Source organism: Tursiops truncatus, chromosome 16, assembly GCF_011762595.2.
Source record: "Tursiops truncatus isolate mTurTru1 chromosome 16, mTurTru1.mat.Y, whole genome shotgun sequence".
NCBI lineage: Eukaryota > Metazoa > Chordata > Mammalia > Artiodactyla > Delphinidae > Tursiops > Tursiops truncatus.
Genome location: NC_047049.1, coordinates 23,538,998 through 23,563,072, shown reverse-complemented (window position 1 = coordinate 23,563,072; position 24,075 = coordinate 23,538,998). Strand labels below are relative to the sequence as shown.

Here is a 24,075-nt window from a genome sequence, read left to right as displayed (position 1 = left end):
TTAGCAGGCAGATTCTCAACCACTGTGCCACCAGGGAAGCCCCTACAGTTATTATCTAATACAGACTCAACACGGTTGAGTTGAATTGCTTCCCCTGGTAGAGTGTAGAAGAAGCCATAGCTCTTCATACAGATTCTCCCTTGACTAATTGTAGTTCCATACTCTAAACTCAGTTTCTCTCTATCTTAAACTTATGTTCATGAGGGCACCGAGGAACTATTAAAATTTTCCACCTCATCTGCTAAACACCAACCTAATTTTTTCTTGTCTTTGCTGGTTCTACCAATGACCCATCCATTCTTCTTGTCACTTAAGCTTGGGACTTCCCCTCTTCCCGTCACCCTTGCTGAAATCATTGTATCTTGCTGTTCTGTCATTGTCTTCCCTTCCTTCCCAGTTCCACTGTTACCATCTCAGTTTTTGTCTTTATTTTACAACACCTGTAGTGGCTTCCTAATTCTTCAGATGTCCCTCTGTGTCTCTGACTTCTAAGCTTCCTGTGCACTGACACCAAGTTAAAATTCCTACAGAATGACATATTTGATCATTCTTTAGAAATCATCTCTACCCATTTTACAGATAATAAAACTGAAGAGAGATTAAGATAACTGTTGAGTGTCATGAAGTCAGTGTGTGATATTCTACAGGAAGTGGTATGTCATTCCCACATGAAAGAATAATCAGTTGTTCTCCATTGCTCATACTTCTAGTTAGTATTTGTGTCTTCCCTTCTAGACTGTACCTGCCATTTCTACTTTTCCTCTTCATATCCTTCATGTTCTAGACACATGTGGGTTGTGTTCATCTCTGTAAACATTTGTTGTTCTGCCACTTTCCCCGCCTTCTCTTACCTCTTCAACCCACATGCTAATGTACTTCCGTGATCAGATGCCACTTTTCCAAGTGCTTCCTTTAGTCATCTAACAAAAAGTGGCCACACTCCTTCTGAAGCTTGACATTCCTTCTTCCTTTCATCTAATACTAAGGGTAGCTATTTATCAGGTGTGTACTTTGTGCCATATCCTGTGTCAAGCACTTATTCTACCTTGCTCAACGATGCCCAGTCCTGTATTGTATATAATAACCATGCTGGAATTAATCTGTCTTATCAACTTTGTTACTTTTGCATCACCCAGAACAATATCCAGCATGTAGAAGACCATCAATAGGCATTGTTGAATGGGTGAAAGAGCAAATAAATGAAGGAATGCAATTATTTCTAAATTAAAGATCAGCTTGATGCAGGAGCCCATTATCCCTGACGAAAGTGACAGATGATCTTTCTGTTCTATATCAGAAGGGGACTGGTTACCATAGAAATGTATTTCTTTCTCTTTCTCTTCCCTGAATTTTGCAGAAGCACCAGCAACTTATATTTGAATGTCAAGGCCTAAGAGCTCTAATACTTTATGACTTTACTTAACTCAAGTGACCTAACCAGAGCCCAAACCTGCTCCCTTGGAAAATCCAGTGTTTTGTTTCAAACACCTTGTATCCATGGTCTTGCTGCTACATCAGGAAGCTTCTTGGATCTGCTATTGTCATCCATGGGGTTGCCCATACTTACCTGTCATTGGATGTCTGGGATATGGGATTTACTCTTTATGGAATGAGAATCTTTTAAGTCAAGGGCCTCATAAATATTGACCATATAAGACAGTGTCTTCCAAATGAAGTTGCCCAAACTTTATGGCTCTCCCTTGCTGTCAGGGGGAAGTTCAAGTTTTTAAACACAGAATTCAACCTTTACACAGTTTGTATCTTAGGCGTATCACCCTCTGAGTCTCTCTGCATACCCTATACCCCAGGTTTATCTCAGATGCACATTAAGTATGGGCAGACCATAAAAATAACTATAGTAAATTGGTGTGGACATGCCCTGCCTAAAGCTATTCAAACTCATTAAAAAGCTATTTTAACAAAAAATAAATAAATAAAGCAGAGTAACTCCCCCTTTTCCCCCCTAAACCCCACACACAAAGTAACAAAAGCTGGACTTGGATTACAAGGTTGAGACTCCTGTACCAAAAAAGGGGAGGCACCTGATTGTCACCATTGCCCTCTTCCTCCTTATGCTGTCCTGTTACTGCACTCTTGCTTACGTATGACTTTCTGCCCTTCCTGAAGAGCTACCAGCTCACATATCAGCCACTCAGAAAGCACCTCCCTTGTCTGAGCTCCTATGACACTCATCCTCTGTACCTCCATTGCCCCAGCATATAATGTCTAACATTGGAGTTAATTATTGCAAGCAACGCACTCCCCCAGGAGATCATATGCGACTAGTGTGCAGGGCATGTGTCCAAGACATTCACATGTCCAAAGTGCGTTGCACAAAGCCTTGCCGTTGCTACATTCTCAGATAACACCCATTGGCTGGTGCTCGATCCATTAACATGTGTGTACACTAAAGTAGAATTAACCAACCAATTGAATGAATATCTGTCTGTGCTGTTTCACGGAGCTCAAGCACTCTTTTATTTTTCCACCTGAACTCTGACACATTCTCATTTTAGTAATGAATAATTGTAATAATATTCCCTGAGATGGGATAATTTCAGTTGACTCACTTGACATATCTATAAACACGCACTGGATAATATAAAATATGTCTTTGTGGGGCTTCCCTGGTGGCGCAGTGGTTGGGAGTCTGCCTGCCGATGCAGGGGACACGGGTTCGTGCCCCAGTCCGGGAAGATCCCACATGCCACGAAGTGGCTGGGCCCGTGAGACATGGCCGCTGAGCCTGCACGTGCGGAGCCTGTGCTCCTCAACGGGAGAGGCCACAACAGTGAGAGGCCCGCGTGCCGCAAAAAAAAAAAAAAAAAAAAAAGTCTTTGTGGATTTGCCCTTAACAATATTAGAAAGCACCAGGCTTTTGTTTGATTAGTTTTTCATGGTGTCCCTGATCTGCTTTAAAGCTTACAGTTAAGAGAAGAGAAAGTTGGGAGCCATTTTAACATTTCCAAGCTACTAGTCCCAGCTCTGTGTTTACAGGCTGCTAGTTCCAACAAACAAACAGACAGACAAATGAAAAACAATTCCTCCAGGAAAAGACCTGGACGAAGCTTATGCTAAGTGAAAGAAGACAATTTGTATAAGTTATGTCATGTGTGATTCCAACTATATGAAATTCTGGAAAAGGCAAAACTATGGAGACAGTAAAAAGATCAGTGGTTTCCAGGAACTAGTGAGAAAGGAACGATGGATAGGTGGAGCACAAAGGATTTCTAAGGGCAGTGAAACTGTTGTGTGTCGATGGTGGGTGCATATCCTTCCTTCTACATTTGTCAAGACTCACAGAATGTACACAAAGAGTAAAAACAGTGGACTTCAGTTGATAATAATGTACCAATATAAGCTTATTGAGTCTAGCAAATGTACCAGCTACCGCAAAATGTTAATAATAGTGGGGAAGAGAGAGGCTATCTGGGAATTCTGTACCTGTACTTTCCACCAATTTTTCTGTAACATAAAACTGCTCCAAAAAACAAAGTCTATTAATTATAAAACTCTTAATTTAAGTAATTAAGACACTAAAACATATTCCAGTTGTCAAGAGATGACCTCTTAGATATTTTACGCAGAGTACCATTTTGGACATCCTGGGAGGTTGGAGAAAGGCCATTGCAAGGATGACTGTGGTGAAGTGGATGGCAAGTAGAATGGACAAGCCAAAATGACAGTTAATTCCCTTGAGAACTTTCTCTAAACATAGAGCTTTAAAAACAATTTCTAAGGTGCCATAAAGATCATTAAGTCTGTAGTAAAAAGACTTTAGATGAGACAGGATTTAAAAAAAAAAAAAGATTAGAGCGTCTGTGGGAAGGTAGACCAAGAGTGACCTTGTATTTAATTTGCTCGTTGTTTTACCAACCAGTGACACTTATCAAAGTCCTTTCCCCCCCGCCCCCATCCCAGGCTCACTCCTGGTAAGAAAAGCACTGGGATAAGCTGTTTCCACAAACTCTCCTGTTGGGTGAAATACTATTTTGGAGTTCTCACCAATTTCAAATTGACAGAATGAAAGTGAAACCAAAGCCAGTAGATAAATGGGTCTAGTTGTTTTTATTTCAGTTACTGGTTTAATTTTTTTATTATTATTACTGTGAGTAAACAAGGACTAGAAATAGAAGCACATATGCAGATTTATTATTTTAATCTCCTGATTCCTGTCTGCTGGCTGCTACTCCTGAAATTGCTTGGCCCCTATCAGTGGCTGCCTGTAAGCTCGCAGCCAGAAGAAAGAGCAGAGAGTTCCCAGTGTTGGTTGGAGAGAGGAGATTGGTGGTGGGGCCACTTTTCTGACTGAGGAAAACAGCCCCCGGTCTTCCCGTCATTGGCACTGATGGATTGAGTCTTTGTTTTTGGTGCTGCAGCCTTTTTTGTGTGTGTGCGCTTGGGGCTGTCGGCAGAAAGCTGTTTGAGTTGGAGGCTGTGTACCGTGCCATGTTGGCAATTCTGTATTTTCAGCATTTCATCAATGCGGAGAGTAAGGGAAATCATAATTGAGGCTGCCTTTCTATAAATCATGCCACAGAGAGTGAGCACATCCAAAGGATGGGTCCAAGAGGAACTTTTGGCCCTTGCCTGGGGACAGTGGCGGTAGGGGTGTTGGAAAATCAGTCTGAAGCATCTCTGTAGCTGCTGGGCAAAGCAGTGAGGAAGAAATCGAAAATAAATTCTAAGTTTCCTGGCCAAATTATGAATGCTGGACAGGGATAGGCCTGGGAGGGTTGGGGACAAATAGCAAGAAATGAGCAAACCATAAAATCTAGTTGGAAATGGGGGGAGGAGCTCACAGGCAGAGTGATTTCCATGCACTTGCCTGGGCAGACAAGGAGCTGGGAAGTCTCCACTTCAAGGAGAAGCCAGCCTCACTTTCCCCTAATTATTTTGTCTTGTGTAGTTTGACTTTGTCATGGGGACGTTGCTGGAGTTTAGTGTTCTTGGTGCAATAATGTTAAGTCAAAAAGAAAACAAAATGGCAGAAGGGGGCATCTGTATGTATAGGTGATTCACGCTCCTTATGTGATAGGCAGTAGCCCAGAACTGACCTCTGGGTGAGAGCGCGTTGAATAGCCCCTCGTGTGACTTTGTGGGTGGTCTTCCTGATTTTCCTCAAGGGATTGCGCACACTTTCTCATTCTCGTATCTACTGATGTAGCTGAGAATGCATTTGACTGTTGGTTGTCATTCACTGTTCTCTGAGTACGAAATGCCACCATTGGAGGGTTGAGGGGCCACTTTCCTGTCAGACAAAGATGTAATAAGCCCATCTCGTGGTTACTGGCTTCAAAGGGGACTCCAGCATTGATCCCTTGGGACCGTGCCAGCCCTGAAATGCAACGTTTCCATGAAATAGGTTGGAATAAGGGCAGGGGAAATGGAGAAGAGGGGCATCAGGTCTTTACCCAACCTGTGTCTTGGCTGTTATATGCTGGAAGGAATCTGAGTTTTGCCTTGTTTGCCCAGGGGAGCATCAAAAGTCCTGATATCTATACATTCTCCCCCAGACTAGAGTAGAAACTCCAGGCATATATCTAGAAAAGAGGCGGCCAAGGGGTGTGTATAAATGTGTGTGTGTATGAGCTGCCTGCTTCAGCATTAAGCAGAGCCTTTTTCTGAACGCAGAACTTCCAGACAGAATGTGTAACAGACGGCCTGTGTGCCTGGTAATAATCTGTCGTGAGGTCAGGAAGCTCTGCTGTGTGAGGGCAACAGTTTCATAGTTTTATATTTTCTTTGTTTACTTCCCTCTTGGATTTCTACAGTAAGTTCTTTTTGAAAATGCTGGTCTCTACCAGCTATACTGTGGAGTCTAAGGGAAAGGATTGTGTCTTATTTTTCAGTTTGGTCTCTGTCAATGCTGGGACCAGAGAGAAAGGTAGAAACACACTCAGAGGGAAAAGTATCTTGCCTTCAGCAGGGCTTTTCCTCAAGAGAGCTATTTTGTCCTTGCTCAAACCTTGGAGGAAGTTGTGTTTCATTTGTCTGCGGAGGTTTTTCCCTTGCTTGAGGACTTTGAGTTTTGTGTCTCTCTCCCCCCGGGTTGCTCTTGGTTACACGTTCAAAGCAGCAAGCACACCTACGGACAAGTTCAGCGGGTGGATGAATGAACATGGGGATGCCGGTCCTGGGAGCTGAGGGCTACCCTTTGAGCGAGGAGACATTTGTGTGCCACTTGATGTCATGGAGGCTGTTGGCCTGCCCAGCCTTCTCCGAAGCCTTTTCTCAAGGAGAGCCTAGTAGTGATTTATTCAACAGCTGTGCTGAAAGCTCTCGACTGTATTTATGAGACCAGCAAAGTCATTCTTTCTCAGGTCTTTCTTTGGAGAAATTGGAGTTTCTGCAGATTAGGACGCTTGGATCTCACTCCAGTGTTCTTTCTGTGTTGCACTGGGCATTGCCTGACATTCTCTGGCTTCAGAACCTGTACTGAAAAAAATAAAATAATCACCTGCTTACTTGTCTGTTTCCGCCATTCGATTTCAGGCTCCTCCATGGCGGCTGTGTTTTGTTTCTGCCTATCCCTAGTACTTAGCAGAGCATACACGATAGGTAATTTATACACATTTGATGAGTACCTATTACTTAATTATAATTTTCTCTTTTCTCTTTCTCTCTCTCTCTCTCTCTTTCTCTCTCTCACTCACACACACACAGACACACACATAAAAATCCAAAGAGGAATAAATTAATGCATGTACCTCTTGATACCCTCACACACTCTTGATTTTCCCAGATTTGAATTATGGTAAATGACACCCCTTTCTAAAGGCTCAACATCTTGGAATTGTCTCCTTCCCTCAAACTCGACTCGAGTACAGCAGCAAATCTTGTCATGTCTACCTGCAAAACATATCCTGAATGTGATCATTTCTCTCATCTTCCCCCACTACGCAGTTGGTAGAGTCCAAAATCTTTGAGTTGTCTGTGATGCCTTTTACTCTCAGATCTCACAGCCCTTCCATCACCAAATCTTATTGGCATTACCTCCACAACATTTTGCCAATCCCTCCACCTTCCCAACTCCACCATTCATAGGCTAGTGCAGGCCACCACCCGTTTTCCCTGGACTAACCCCCTTTTTCCTGGACCACCCCAATCATCCCTTCTCTGTGGATCCCCTACTTTCTGCAAGTGATCTTAAAAACTTAAATTAGATTGTGGCAGACTTATCTTCAGATGCCTCCATACACTTCCATCATGCATAGAAGACCCCAGGTCCTATCAAGGATAGATATGCCTTGTACATGAAGTCCTCCCTGATTTCTCTCTAACTTCATCTCCCAAAGCTGCTCTCTCTGTGCACTGCTCCAGCTACACTGGCCTGTAGTGTTCCTCCAAGATGCCACTACACTCCCACTTCGGGGTCCTTGCCCTTGCTCTTCCTCCCTCCTAGGTCACTTTTCAGATGTTCACATCACCTGCTCTTTCATTTCATTCAGGTTTCTGCTCACATGTTAGCTATTCAAAGAGGTCTTCACTGACCGCCTTCACAAAAATCGTACCCCTTTCTTGCTTTATCCCCTTATCCTGCTTTGATCTTCTTAGTAGTTATCTTTGCATGACATTATACAGTTGATCCTCATTATTTGCGGATTCCGTATTTGCGAATTTACCTACTCGCTAAAGTTCACTTATAACCCCCAAATCAGTACTCAGAAAGTTTTTGTGGACATTTGAAAACATGTGCTGAGTGGCAAGAAATTTGAGTCACCTGACGTGCATGTTCCCAGCAGAGATTGAACAAGGCGATGCTCTGCCTTCTTGTTTGAGTTCTCAGGGTACAAAGAACTGTCTTTTTCATGGTCTGCTTTGTGCTATGTTTTTTTGTATTTTTGTGCTTTTCTTTGGTGGTTTCACTATTTACAGTGGCCCCTCAAGCATTGTGCTGAGATCTGTCTACTGTTCCCAAGCACAAAAGGCTGCTGACCCCTCAGTTCATGGAGTGTACATGGTAGTGGGAGAAATGGGCAGTAAGTGAATGAAATATATTTTAAAATATATATACATATTTTTTTTGACAACTGTGTTTTCTAGCACCTTGTTCTTTGCTGTATCCTTAGAATATAGAACCATGCCTGGTTCAGGTAAGGTGTTCACTAAATTACTGAGTGATTAAATGGATGAAAATAATTAGTGAAATATTGTCAAGAATGTCTTCAGAAGAAAAATCTGACAAAAAAAATAGTTTGTCTGCCAGACAGTTTCATTTTAGTAGGCATCGTGCTACCCCTAATCTTACCACAGCTCTGTGTGGTAGGTATTCTTAGAACTCCCCTCCCCCTGCCCCTGGAAGCAGCCTGCCCAGGCTCCCATTGCTGTCTGGCTCAGAAGCTCCACGTTTCCATGTTGTGAATCTCGGCTTGTGTGGTTATTGAGCACATAGGCCATGGAATCAGACAGCCTGATTTAAATCTGATCTCTGCACTTACTCTGTGTTTTCAGACAAGTAACTCAGTCCTCTCCAAAGCTCAGTTTTCCATTCTGTAAGATGACGGTAACCAGATTTCCTCTCAGGGTGGTTGTAGGATTTAAAGGCGAAGATGCAAACCACTTAATCTAGTACCTGACGTATGATAAGTACTCGTTAGACATTAGTTATTATTATTATCATGTACTTGCGGGCTCCTGGTGTTGGAGAAATAGGTTAAAAGGGTGTGTAACCAAGCTAGGAGGCATTCAGGATAAAATTCCTCTGTTGGGACCTCTTAACCGAGTCTAAAGACCAGTACCTAAGGGCAGCGGTCGGCAAACTTTCTGGAAAGAACTGACTAGTATTGTAGGCTTTGCTAGCCATATGATCTCTGTTGCAACACTCAACTCTAAACGAATGAGTATGGCTAGGTTCCAGTCAAACTTTCTTTATGAGAAGAGGTGGATCATAGTCTGCGAACCTCTGTTTTAGACCAGTAGTATTCAACCCTGTCTGCACATTAGAGTTACCTGGAGACCTTTAAAAATACCTATGCCCAAGAAGTCTATTCCTAAAGATTCTGATTTAAGTTTTCTAAGATGGGGCCCAGGTATCACTATTGTTTAAAACTTTTAGGTAACTGTGATGCAGAGTTGAGAACCACTGACTTGGGTCACTAAAGCCAAGAACAGAAGAACATCAGAGAAGTTGCTGTCTTCCTGGCTTCACCCCAGCTCCCTCCTCACCCCATTTTAGAACCCAGGGATCAGCATTTTCTGTGCGCTTTGGGCAAGGGTTGGCTAGGCTGTGGTAAGTCCCCTTTGCTTAATGCACAGACCATATGACTTTTGGATCTAGAGGGAAGTCTAATTATCTGTGTAATAAATGCATTGTACTTTCAGGGAACACAGTCCAGCTGTTACTCTGCGTTTTAGCTGAGGCTATGCTGTTTGCTATGTAATCGTGTTCCAGCATTGGCAGTTGGACAGAATCTTTTTGAGTGGAAGCAGTCTGCCTATCTTCTTTTCCCAGGTTCTGGTTTCTGGGATGGAGCTAGGAGCGGGTTTCCCAGGAGTGAAAAGCTGTCTGACTTAAGGGCAAGTCACTCTTCTCTACTGGGCCTTAGAGTGTCTGTGACACCCCCATCTCTAAGGAGCTCCAAATGTTCAGCTGGGCATCCTCTACCTGTGATGAAGGTAGAGATTGACTGAAGACAGGATGATGAGCTTAGTTATAAATGTCCAAGCTTCCATAAGAATGATCTAGAACAGAGTTTCTCCATGTGTGGTTCCTCTGCATTTACATTAGAATCATCTGATATCTTGTCAAAATGCATATTTCTGGGCTCCACTCTTGACCCTCCAAATCAGAATTTCTAGAGGAGGGCCTGAAATATACATTTTTAACAAGACATCTGAATAACTTTGATGTTTGAGAGCCACTATTGTGGAGAAAGCCCTTCATCATACTTAGATAAGAAGACTGAGATTGAAGAACTTAAAGTCTTCCTCAAAACAGCTCAGCTAGGCCAGTGGTAGAGCCAATACTTGTATCTAAGGTCTGTGTAGCAGCTAGCTAATGCTGTGTAACCAACTCTCCCTAAACTTAGAAGCTTACAACAATAAACCTGAATTATTGCTCACAACTCTGTGGATTAGTTGGGTGATTTTTCTGGTCTGGGCTAGATTCATTCACGTGTCTGTGGTCAGCTGTGGCTGGGTTGGCAACTGTGTTGATTTTGTCTGGGCTCGCTTTTCTAGTTAGAGCTCAGCTGGCTGTATGATGGTCTGAGATGGCTGTATGCTGGGTTCTCTTCCATGTGGTCTTTCATCCTCCAGCAGGCTAGCCAAGGTTTGTTCACCCTGGGTGACAGCATTCTGAAAGATTGGAAGTGTCCAAGGCTTTTGAGGAACTACACTCAGAACTGGGATTCTTCTACTGCATTCTGATGCCCAAACAAGGGGTGAAGAAATAAATTCTAGCTCTTGAAGGGAGGAGCTGAAAATCCTTTTGCAAAGGTCTTAGATACAGGGAGGCTGAATGAATCCATCAAAGCTGCCACACAGAGTCCTGGCCTTTCCAACAACATTTGAGTGCCTTTGAAAAAAATTCCTCTGCCAGCTTTTACAAATATTTAGGGGGCATGATTAGTGAATATGCTCTTGGGTTCTCTTCCTAGGATTATTGCTCTTGGATTAAGAATCAAAGATCATGTATCTAAAGGTACCTAAGAACTCATTGGCTTAAACCCTATCTGACGCTTTAATTTCCTGATGGTATCACCTTAATCAAAGTGCTCATCCGTTTTCTACTTAAGCACATCCAGTAACTCCCTGGAGAACTTGTTGCCATGCAAAGAAGCTTCTTCCAGCCTTGGGGAGTTCTTTCCATTAGAATATTATTTCTTATGTCAAGACAACATTTACTTCTGTCTAGATCACCTTTTGGTACTGCTCTGCCCTTTGATGCAGCAAGAGAAAGTCTCATTGTCCTTCCACAGAACAACTTTTTCCCATGTTTGAAAACAGTTATAAACCTCTTTGCTCCTTGTTCAGTTTTCTGTGCCACAACCTCAAGTTTTGACAACCTTTCTGGGATATTATAGTTTGAGCTCCCTTACAGTTCAGGTTGTTTCCTTGATAGCACTCATTTTTCAATGGCAGCAGGTATTTTGGAATGAACACTGGTTTGGGAATCAGATGTCTTGGAGTTTGCTTTGGGATCTAGAGCAAGTCCTCAGTGTTCTTCTCCAAGAAGTGTGGACAGAAATAACCATCAAAAAGTGTTTATTTTGAGTCAGTTAAACCATATACAGAAATACCTGTCAGGGGCAGATCCTCCATAAATGTAAGTTTCTTTTTGTCTTTATTTTTATTTTTCTGAAAGAATAGACTTTGAGGTATACGCTATTTTTTCCCCTTTAATGTCTTGAGTTTGAATGAATTTTTAGAGTTTCTGGTCACGTATTAATGCTAAAATCATGAGCATGTTTAAATAGTCCACCTGGAGATATATTTCAAATGGTGTTTCATACGGTAGGTCTAGTAAAGTCTTCATTTCTTCCAAATTAAAGGCAGGTATTATTGTTTTGATACTTAAAGATAGTAATTTACATTAAATAAATGACCTAAAACTAAAAAAAAATTAAGTTCTTTCCATCTCTTTTAGATTCATGTTTTGGGGGAAAGAAAAACAAATTTGAACTTGGAAAAGAGTTAAAGACAAATTGAATGCAGTGAAAAGCCAGTAAAGTAGGTGATAAAGTGGATATTAATAGTAGGAGGTGATGTGAAACCAAAACCATGAAGGAGAGAGAACACAGGTATAGGGGGAGAGGTGTGGGTCAGAACAAAGTCAGCTTGTGGAGGAATACCAACATTTGTGTTCAAAGGGTACTGCTTAAAATGAGATGCTTCTGAATCATAATGAATAAAAATGAATAGAATCTGATTGCAAAGGAAAATGGCCAAGAGAATAGGACTGTGGAGACAAAACAATGGATTTTGGTAAATACTATGTGAATTGTTTGTAAGATTGTCTCATGTGTCTGTTAGCTCAGAAAATACTCTTCAGCGTGAAAGAGGATAAAATGAATTGTGAAAATGATTTGTAAATAAAAGTGCTGAAGAGATTCAAGGCACGGTGTTATTCATGTATGGTATACCCAAATGAGCCATTATTCCTGTGAGGTTATATTAACTTGTTTTTCTTTTAGAATCAAGCAATTAACAAAAAACGACAATACAGCACAATTACAAGAGCATTGAGGTGGGAATCCAGACGCTGGGTTTGGATTCTAGCTCCACAATTAACTAGCTGTGTGATACTAGGCAAGTCACTTAGGTTCTCTGAGCCTTAGATTCCCCATGTGTAAAAAGAATTTTCCAGATTACCTCTAAGGACACTCTTAGCTATAAAAGTTTATGATTCTCTGATTCTGTGTTGTCGAGCAGCTCAGTGGAAATTTCTTTGAAGGGGTCAAGATTTCACATGGGATTCTCTCACCCAGGGGCCCCTAATCTATCTGAAGAGATTACCTGAAGTTTTGATGCATAAGTGAATTAAGTGACCAGATTAATGGTTGGATGAATTAAATAAAAGCAATTTGAGAGCTTATAAGAGAAACCTGTTACTGGAGTCTGGTTGGACACTTGGTGTTAATTACGAGAAAAGAGATACTATTCATAGGATACTCTTCCTTTCTCTCCAGCTTCTTTTATGAATTTGCTTTTAAAAGTAGTCCTTTAGTTTTCCTTTTATAATCTTGTCTCTTTTGACCAAGTGTGGCTTCATGGACAGGAGACAATTTGAACTAATATTGAAAGAAGGGTAGAATTTAGACAAGTTTGGGAAGGGAAGGGAGGCCTTTCAGGTGGAAGGAATAGAACTTTGAAAGGCTTGAAATGGAATAATCATGTATTCATTCAGGACATATTTATTGAGCATCTATTCTTCCAGACCTGGCACTGTGTTAAACACCTGGGACTATTAAAGTGGCAATTCCTACTATCTAGAAAGGAGGACAGACGTCAGTCATATAATTACACAAATATATAATTTCATATTTTGGTGAATATTATGAAATAAGAGGATAGAGAGCCATGAGAGCAGATGGCAGGTGGACCTCGTGCTGTCTGGGGCAGGAGGTGACCAAAGAGCTTCTCTTCGGAAGGGCTATTTCTGTTGAGACCTGACGCAGGAGCAGCAGTTGGGTACATGCATGGAAAGAGGGAGAAGGTGCAGAGTGGAGGAAGGGCATTTTAGGCAGATGGGACAGCATGTGCAAAAGCCCTTGGACTTGAGAGTCCATGGCATGTTTGAGAAGCTAAAGAAGGCTAGTGTGGCTGCAACTTGGAAAATAAGGCGGATGGAGAGAATCCTGGAGGAAAAGGCAGGTGGGGAATGAGCACGGTGTCCCCCCTTTGACAGCGTGTAGACACTAACATCCTTATGAGCCAGTTTCTGTGTGCCCGATTGGAAGAAAGCATCTTTACTGTGGGGTGGGCACTGGGGCATCTGGGCGCAAGCATCGTCTATGCTTTGTGTGCTCAGATGGGCCTTTAGAGTCACCAGCACCTCTAGCAAGGAGTAGAACACTGACTTGGGAAACAAAAGGTTTTGCTTATTCAGATGTACATATGACCTCTGAATTGGAGGTCCAGTCGGGTGGATAAGCCTGAGGAATCCTACAAAAGCCATGACAAAAATAAGGCTTGCTATGTTAGCAAACAGGGTCTAATGGAATTGCTTTCTGGCAAGTATGGTATCACCAGAACTACATGTTTTCCTCTCCCTTGGTCATAAAATTAAATGAAAACCCTGCCCAAGGGTGTCTCCTCATATCAAGTCCAGGATTCCAGTTGTCGTAGGCACCAAGAAATGATCACAAACCCCGCTTGTAGTCACCCTACACAGTTGAGACAGTGAAATGAGTTACCCCATCAGTAGCATCTGGTCCCTAACTATGCATCAGCCATTTTTGGTATCACTCCCCCCTCTTCAAATTGGGACTCAAAAATGCACCTCTCGGGGACAGTGGTGTAAAGAGAGTGTGATCGATATAGAGTGTCTTTCTGGAGCGTCCATTTCACTTGAAGATTGGTGAAGAAATTTATTTTTTTATTCTAAGCACAGATATAGAGTAGACTATAAAACATCCATGGAATTTTCTGGTGAAAATTAGAGACTTGAAAATGTTTGCCCTTATGTCAGACTGCTTAAGGTCAAACCTCCAGATTCCTGGTGGGATGCTTTATTCCCTTTGGCTGTTAGAGATGTTTTGATGAAAAACTTTGAGAAGCATTGAGTCTTAAACTGTTATAGGATATCCTGTGCTTTTCTCACCGGCTTCTTAGAGTAATGAATTTTATGAACTTGCTTTTAAAAGTAGTCATTCATTTTTGTTGTTGTAATCTTGCCTCTTTTAGGTTTCAAGGGAGGATGTTTTGAAACTTGATAAACAAGCGTGTATCTAAGCGCTTACCCCTCTCTACTTTCATAGCCTTCACTCTCTCGGCGCATCTTTTTTTTTTTTTTTGCGGTACGCGGGCCTCTCACTGTTGTGGCCTCTCCCGTTGCGGAGCACAGGCTCTGGCCGCACAGGCTCAGCAGCCATGGCTCACGGGCATGTGGGATCTTCCCGGACTGCGGCACGAACCCGTGTCCCCTGCATCGGCAGGCGGACTCTCAATCACTGTGCCACCAGGGAAGCCCATCACGGTGCATCTTTAAGTCTTCATTTTATCCTCGCACCTAGGCTCTTGCACAGCTGTTTTCCCCTGTTCCTCTTGAATCCTTTACATGCCCTTATTCAGACCCCTTTCCATCTCTGCTCTTTCTCCTTTGAGATGTTAGACCAGTGTACACTGATCCATGGCCAGATGAGTTGTACTTTTGTAGGAGGATGAGATAATGTTTGTTTCTCCAACATCTTTTCTAATGTCTAGAAATCTTCGCCTTTGTTAGCTGCAGTGTTCTGGGGGGAACTTACCCTTCAGGCCAGCTCCTCTTCATCCATTCTGACTCAGTCCCTGGCCTAGTGCCAAGCCCAGCAGACCTGACCACTCCTTCCTTTGAATCCTCCTAGCCCTCCTCTGCCTCTGTTGACAGGGGCTTCCTTGTGTCATGTTGCACTTACCTGTTGACACATCCATCTTCTCATCTAGAGATCAGGGAACCTTGTGTTCTTCACCTTTGTATCATCATACCTGGTAGTAAGCTTAGCACAGGCTAGTGCTCAATTGACATTAAATAGATTGAGTGAAATGGTTTGACTGAATTGATTACAGGAAGTATTTACAGTAATTTGGAGATTCTTTTATTCACTTGGTGGCATCCAATGTCAAAGAGTCAAGAAGCCCAATATAAGGGGCTGCATCTTATAATTCAGACTTTTAGAGATGGAATGGGAGGGACTTCAAGGTAAGGCTGCCAGACAAAATATAGGGCATGTAATTAAATCTGAATTTCAGGTAAATAACAACGTTTTAAAAATATAGGCATATCGGGCTTCCCTGGTGGCACGGTGGTTGGGAGTCCGCCTGCCGATGGAGGGGACACGGGTTCGTGCCCCGGTGCGGGAGGATCCCACATGCCGCGGAGCGGCTGGGCCCGTGAGCCATGGCCGCTGAGGCTGTGCATCCGGAGCCTGTGCTCCGCAATGGGAGAGGCCACAACAGTGAGAGGCCCGTGTACTGCAAAAAAAAAAAAATATATATATATATATATATATGTATATATGTATATATATATATGTATATATATATATAGGCATATCCCTACTGTTACACAGGATGCACTTACACAAAAAAAATGGTTTATTTTTTATCTGAAAATACAAATTCCCGTTCTGTATTTTTATTTGCTAAATCTGGCAGTCTTACTTCAAGGTCAAATAGTCCCACTGTCTCCTGCAGGCAGTTGTAGGTGTATGCTAGGATTCAGATCGCCAATTGGTGGTCCTCAGGCAGCACTTGGCCATCTGGATTAAGACACATCTTATTTGCCCTGCAGTATGTTTTGAATTTTTCAAGTTTTGCCAAAATTGAAAAAGATGGAGATTTCCCATAAAAAATCCGAATTTTCAGGTTCTCTTCAAGGTTCTAAAGCCTGACCACACTGGCTCAGCACTCCTGTCCAGCTAGGGAACAGCTAAGCCCATTTTTTGATGGAGAGTGAGCTCTCTGGACTCCCTGCTTCTCCCCAGCATTGTGGGGAAATTTAATCTGCCAAACATTATCAGGCTTGTATGGTGTTTTTCTTAGAGTTAAGAGGAAAGTGAAACATTTTTTGAACTCATGTCTCTATTAAAAGCAGGAAAATAAAAGGTAGCCTTTTATCAAGTGTTTCAAGAAAAATGGGAAAAATCCTCTTGGATAAGCAAAGAAATTTCCTTAGTGCATTACGTGCCAGCAAAATGAGCCTGTCTAAAGAATACAAGTAGTGGTACTGCTTTCCTTATCCCTCCCTCACTTATTCACACAGTGAACTTTAGGGCATTTGAGTTCTCGATCTCCGCTAGAATGTACAGTCCCTGACAGCAGAGACTTTTTGTCTTTTTGGTTTACTGATGTATCCTAAACCCACAGAACAGTGCTTGGTTCTTAATAGACATTTGATCAATATTTGTTAAATGAAGGAATGGATGATGAGAGACCATCTGAGAGAGAGAAAATCTTCGTGGCTAGAAATCTTCAAGAAGGGAAGGAAAATGTTGCCATCTCCAATAGGATGGCATAACTAGGTGACTGTCTATGTCTTTTTATAAATATCTTTATGGTGTAGATGCCTTATAACTCCTAAGGGCAAAGGAAAATGGTTACTGAGGACAGAAGTTCTTGTCTACATCTCCAGAGCTTAGAGGGACCTTGGATGCAGTTGTTTCCCCTTGTTATCAAGAAAGGAGTTCTTTGGAGAACATCTGAGGAAGCAACCAGAGGCACAGGTTAGAAAGGACTCTTTGTTGCCATGTGACCTGGTTTCTCTTCTGCCTACCACTAATATTGCCACAACACAGGGGATTCTTCCTTCAACCTTGCAGAAGCCAGACAAGCCCTCCCACTTGCTCTGTGGCTACCAAGGAAAAAGGTGCAGAGACCTTATTTTGAGCAGAAACCAGTCTCATTTTTTTTTGAAGACCAAGATCGTCATGGCCATAGTTCAGTGGAATGCTACCTAAACTCCATGGGTTTTGAGCAAAAAATCAGGACAGTTACACACTAAGTTTGAATTTGCCTACAGGGGAGAGCTTTTATATAAATGTATTCCAAACCGTCCTTCCCTGTACATGGGAGATCTGCTGGCTCTAGGGAATCTGGCTGGAATACCAAAAGCTGCTATAAAATGTATAGTTTGTTGCCCCTTCTGACTATGTCTGGTTGCTGCCATATGGTCTTTATGAATTCACAGTTATTCTTAGAAAATATCCTTAGGGGTGTGGTAAAAAGGCACAGGACAGAGAAATATAGGCAAATGAGAGTTTGGTTTTCAACCACAGATTCAACAGTCTGGCCCTAAATAATACTTCTGGCCTTACAACTAAATGCCTAGGAGTGGAGACAAGAAAACAACAGAAAAATGTAGCCAGATCTGTCACTATTACTCCTGGTAGCAAGAGTAAGATGCCTGTATTAGTTTCCTAGGGCTGCTATAACGAAGTGTCACAAACTGGATGACTTGGAACAAGAGAATTCCATTGTCCCGCCATTCTGGAGGCTAGAAGTCTATAATGAAGGTGTTAGCGGGACCATGCTCCCTCTAAAACCTATAGGGGCGGCTTCGATTCTTCTTAGCTTTTGGTGATTTGCCAGAAGTCTTTGGCATCCCTTGGCTTGTAGATACATCACTAAAATTCTTTGTCTTCACATGGCCTTCTCTCTGGGTGTCTTCTCATTGTCTCCCCTCTGTGTCTGTCTATGTGTCCAAATTTCTCCTTATGACAATATCAGTCATATTGGATTAAGGCCCATCCTGACCTTATTTTAACTTGATCATTTTCAAAGACCTTATTTCCAAATAAGGTCACATTCTGAGATACTGGGGGTTAGGACTTAGCCAGATCTTTTTTTGGGGGGTGGGGCATAATTCAACCCATAACCTCCTAATGCAGTCGTATTATTCTTTGAACTTAAGCTTTCCAGATACAACTTGTTGTTCTTCCTGTGGAATATTACATTGATTAAATTGCCTCTTTAGTTTTTCAGCTATCAGATGCTTTTCCCTGGCAGGCTGATACAATTAAGGAACAAATAACTGAATCAATAAGGAAAAGAACGTGCTCTTTCATATTTTCCAGCTGTTCCGATGATTCATTTAGGGCGCTGCGTGTGCATGTCACTGCTGAGTGCGTGCTTGTTAAGAGAGATGAGACCATGACATATAGTGGAAGAAGGGAGAGAAGGGGGTCTGGATTGTTCTTTGGTAAAAGTCCAAGAATGACATCCTTGAAGGGAGGGGACATCGTAAGGCAGTATATGGAGGAGAACACCATCTCATGTGTAACTTTGTGTAAACAAGAAACGTTTTAAACATGTTTATTGTTTGGAAAATACATTTTATTTTAATGTTGCATGAAACACTTTGGGTTGAAGCCATGCAGGACTATATAAACACTGCGTGAGCTAATACATTTTCTGTCCAAGGAAGGATTCATTCACCGCTATCCATGATAATAACCTCTGTGAAATACCATTTTATGGAAAGTCCCATGTTGCTTTGTCTAATTCCAGTTCCCCGGTGGAAAAATTGCAAGTTTAATTCTTGGTCTTTTAAAGGATAGCTAAATATAACATGTACATTATAAAAAGAAAATTATTGTTACATAAATTTAAATAGAATAAACCATAGGCTACTATTACTATTGAAGTATAATATATATCTATTGTAAAGAAATCTAAAAATAATGGGAAGCTTTAAAAAGTATATAAATTACCCATCATTCCACAATTCAGAGATAACCACTACTAATGTTTTGACATATTCTCTTCTAATATATTTCAAGTTATGCAATACTTTAAATAAAATTAGCATCGATATGTGCATGGTTTGTAACATATTTTTAAATAAATAATATATAATGAACATTTTCATACCATTAAACAATCTTCTAGCACTTTCTGTTGAGTGATTTCCTATGTGCTTTGTTTCTATTTCAGTGTCAGCGCTTTCATTTTTTAAATTACTAAAGTAATACATGTTCACAATAATTTTTTAAAAATCCCAAAAACTGAAAGAAGAAAATATCCATTGCCCACAATCTTACCATTGCAGAGATAAACAGTATTAATATTATGACATATAATGCATGGCAGTGTAATTGTCTGGATTTCTATCTTTTACTATCCACGGTATTTTTAACCTTTGTAATCTGGGCACTTAGTTCAGTGCTTAAAGCATAGTAGTTGTTTGATGTACTTTTAGTGAATGAATGAATGGATGGATGGATAGATGGAGAGGCTGCAAAGATTCAGCTTGTGGGAGAATACAATTCATTTCAGACTCAGCAACTTACTGTAGATTGAGAGACAAGATAGCTAACCCAAGGCCCTTAATGAATAGGAGCCTACTCTTTCTGTTCATCTGAACCAGCCTCCAGGCAGAGAATTCAATTTGATTTTTCTCTCATCAGTCAAACTGAAAAGCTGAAAAAGCAAAACCAGAGACAGGGAGGCAGGAAGTGGAACAGGCTTGGATGCATAGATCGGCACTGAGCTCTAGTTGTTTCTGTTGGGAAGAGCATGGGATGAGAGGAGCCGTGCTTCTCCCAGCAGTGCGCCCGAGCAGGAGCTGTGGTGGGTGGCGTTCTGCCACGACAAGCAGCCTCCATGATGGAGGGTCTGATGATTTCCCTGGCGGATTCAGGGGTCGGTGTGACCCTCAAGGTTTTTGCCTGACCTGTTGCTAGAGTTTGCAGCAGAGGAAGACACAGTCTTCCTCTCCTGGTTTTATTTGAAGGAATTTGGGGTTCTGTTTGCTCAGATTGGAAGCAGGGCCGACAGAGAGTCTGATTGATATCTCTGGGTTATAGAAGGCACCAACCAAAGCCTCTCCTATATTTAATTGAGAAACATCTGTCTTAAGTCTCAGCATATGCCATGGGAAAGAAAGTGATCTATTTCTTAAAACCCTGCATGGAATACTCAGTTCTTGCAATAAATTATGTGGATAAATTCTTCCCATATGGGATGGTCTGGTCCTCACAAACCCTCTCCTTTCTCCCAAGCCCCTCTCCAATATAAATATACATACAGAGAGATATAAAAACACCTGCAAATAGATAGATGGATGGATGAATAGGGAGACAGACAGACAGACAGCCTCCACCTGCTTTTGTCCAGCAACTATTATCACATCCCTCCTTTCTCTTAGAAGCGCCCCCAGAGCCAAGCTCAAGACCTTAGCCATATTAACACCTTTCTCCACATTGTCTCTTCCACCCAGGAAAATCTCAATCCACCTTCTCTCTGGTCCACACCACCTATTTCCAAAGGCCTAGCTCAAAATATATTTCTTCAGGAAGCCTCATTGTTCCATTTTTACCCCAGTTTATCTTTCCCATCTCTCACCTCCTGGAGCCTTAGCCTTTGCCCCATTTTCCCGTTTGATGTGGTGGACCTGTATGTATATTTGAGGGTCAGAGTAGTTTTGCCTATTTTTCCCATGTGCAGAGTTGGACACACATAGTAGTTGGTACTTACTCATGGAGTAAGAGCCTGGTCTGAATAAATACTGTGAGAGTTGGTGGAGTTGATGTGTTGTAGTATAAACCTGGCATCTGCTAAATCAGCATAGACATCCTGGTTTTCCATACGGCTGCTATAGTCACTTTGTAGAACTGAGCATGGATGTCTTCATCTATAAAGTAGAAATGCTAATATATCTCTTTAACTACCTTTTAGATTATTTTGAGTTATATGTATGTGTGTGTGTGTGTGTGTGTGTGTGTGTGTATATATATATATATATATATATATATATATATATATATATATATATATATATACACGACCGCACACAAACATATCTGTTATTTACTGGACAAAAAAGAGACTTTAAAAAACGTAGTTCACTCATGGTGCCAATGTTCAGTAATATTTCCTGAATGAAACTGATGTATTGGATGTATATTGAATTAGAAGACCCCATGATAAGCATAGCACAGTCATATTCATGTATTTGGATAGAATGGATGCCTACTTGAGTGCATTAGGCGCTCTGATGGATTGGAATGTTCATCTCCAGAAGGGTGACACGTGTATTTCGGTTAAACAGTGTCCCTTGATACTTATGCTCTCCTCACTTCCTTGTTTTGCAGCTCTACAGCTCCATGGACTTCGGGAGACGGTGGCAACTCATGCATGAACGCATCACACCCAACAGGTTTTACTGGTAAGCCCCGTCCTCAGTCTCACCGCCCTCTTGGATAAGGAATTATCAGGCAACATAGCACTCGGGACAATTCCTGGACACCTTCAGCACTTGAGGTCATGTGTGTCCTAGCCCTTTGCTGCTCAGAGTTTGGTTCACAGACCAGCAGCATCCGCATCACCTGGGAACTTGTTAGAAGCGCACAATCTCAGGCCCCACTAAGACTTCCTGAGAAAGACTCTGCGTGTAGCATAATCCCTGGTGATTTATGGGCTGGAGAGCTCCATGAGAAGGTCATGATGGGGTGCTCTTAGCTGTGTACTAGTCTCCCTTCTTTTTGGAAAATAGTAGATATTTCATGAACCTATTCTAAAAGCAGTATTCCGAAAACATAGTCTGAATAACATTAGTTCCACACAGTGGTTCTCCTTCCAAAGGCATTTCTGTGGTCACATAATTTTAGGTAACGGTTATCTAACTCTGCCCTCCTGGAGACTCAGGATTCACGTTAGGATATTGAAGACTCTGGAGAAGCCCAGAGGGAGGGAAGCTGCCAAACACAAAGTTACTGATTCCCAAACTCATTTCACTCCAGAATCCCTTTCTCACGTCACACCTGAATCCTTCAGAGCCACTTCTGTGGAGCACATTTTGAAAAACTTTTTAAAGAGTGAATATGTGTTTAAGATGAAGAATTAGCCCTTCCTCCAATCAGAAAATGTCATTCTTTTTTAATTGAAAAATACTTCATTAACTATATATTATGTTGTAAATTTTAGTTGGTATTATCAGGGAGAACAGATTTACTCTTGTACAAGGTGCAGGTGTTGTTATTAATTGGTATTTTTTAAATACATGCGTACTGTTGTTACCTCGGTTGTAGCAAAGTAAACTTGGTTTGGTATAATTTTTCCTTTTACTCTTCCTTGCTCTATGAAATGCTTCTTAGTTGTACCTCGCTTTCATTTCGGCAGAAGTGATGGCCAGATATATGTAGGGAGCATACACCAGAGTGTATAATATGCTTAAGTATGTGCTTAATTAAAAGCAGAAAAAAATTAACAGTATTTGAAAGTAGTACCTCTTCCATGTCTCATTTTAAATACCTTAGTCAGTCCCTTAAGAAGTCACAAGATGGCCATTTATGCCTTCCACAAGGCGGGGGTGGAGTGTTTGTGGGTGGTGGTCATGTAGGTATATGTATCCCTGTATGTCTATACAACCATACCAACATCTTTGGAAGCAGCGTTTTCACCCAGTCCCCTCTGCACCTATAGAACTTTGTCCAGAATTAAAATGATGATTGCGGAAGCACACTGTGAAAATCAACCGTGTCGTATTATACACAAAGTACCGGGAGAAAAAAGGGAATTGGGATCACTGCTTTTGACTCAATACCTTGGCTATGCCCAGTTATTTTCCCCTTTTCAGACCAACTATTATTTGGTCTGTAACTAGTATTACAATGATTATTTGGTCGTATTTAGAATTGTATTAAGATTTTTTTTCAATAGACTAAGGCGGAAAAAGGAAGTATTTGTTTTTCTGATGTTCTAGCTATATAACTACTGCCTTTTTGCTTTTTGCCGGTTTCTCAGTGCGCCAACACTCAGAAGTCCCTCAAAAAGAAAAAAGTAGCCCTCTGCTATTTCTGGAACAAACTCTTGAGATGGTAAGGCAGTTAGCCGACTAGGAAGTCACGTTGACGGAGAAGGAAAGTACAGTAGACTGGATAAGACTTGTCATTGTTTCTGAAGGAAATTAAGTTAAGTGGATGAAGGGCAGCATTTTCCTTTGTTTTGCAAAGACCAAGGAGAGAATGTTCCAGTTGCTGTCTGCCTTCCCCCTTCCTTTGTGTAGCAGAAAGGATAAATCCCCAGGTCCTGGCAATTGCATTTCACCTCTTCTCCACGCTGTGCTTCTTTCGTATATGCCCCCATGGGGAAATATAAAAGTTAGTGCCTGTGCTGGCTAGCCAAGTGGTAGCTGAAAATTCCATTTTTGTATTATCACTTCTCCATTTCTGATGTATAATTGCTGTGATCATTCTTTTAGGTGCCATAGGAGTTGCAGAGGAAGAGCTCATTTTACACAGACCTTTTTTTAATTTTCCCCAATGACAGAATTCATGGCTGTTGAAAGCGCTTATGTTGGAGAGACATGGCTTGTATGGGTTGGGAGTGGAAATATCGACAGGGCACCTCCTTGAGGAAAGACAAAGTGTGCATTTCTCAGGGTGTAGGGCACAGCTTTGGTTGAGAGAGCGCCTCTCCAAGCTCTGGTTTCCGCATCTGTGCAATGGGAACAATATTCTTCTTGTCAGTTTCATATGCTTCTTGAAAGGACCAGATATAATCCTTTCGGAACTGGACTCTTGGCAATTTCGTTTCACCATTTCAGATTTTTAATTTGTAAGTTATGTTTTAAATACTATGTTTACCAGTAGTTCTGAAGACTGTGACACATAAGTGATTTGTCATTTTTCTGGGACGCAAATTTGAATCCCATTCCCAGTGAGACTGTTTACCTGTGGACATCTGATAACAATCGAATGGGTCTAATTTACTGCCAAGAATCCACATCTCAACCTAACTTTATTGTCCTCACTCTTTCTGGAGTCATAATTCTTCTGACATGGTAAAAACAAAACAAATCAACTACCCAAAGCCCTACAGCTGCTTCTTTGGGAGGGTTGCTGCAGGGTGAAGTGGTATTAGGGACGGTGGGGACGCACTGGGGACAGGGCAGTCATGCCAAAAACAAGACATTGAAATAAAAGACTCTTATCT

The 24,075-nt window shown here is 41.6% G+C and overlaps 1 protein-coding gene across 1 annotated transcript in view; it reads left to right on the top strand.

Moving 5' to 3' along the window:
• Positions 1–24,075, top strand: part of SORCS3 (sortilin related VPS10 domain containing receptor 3) — a 580,427-nt gene that overhangs the window by 348,200 nt on the left and 208,152 nt on the right. Inside the window, exon 5 of the mRNA XM_033842145.2 lies at positions 21,234–21,307. Coding sequence (XP_033698036.1) covers positions 21,234–21,307 — 74 coding nt within the window. The remainder of the gene's footprint in view (positions 1–21,233; positions 21,308–24,075) is intronic.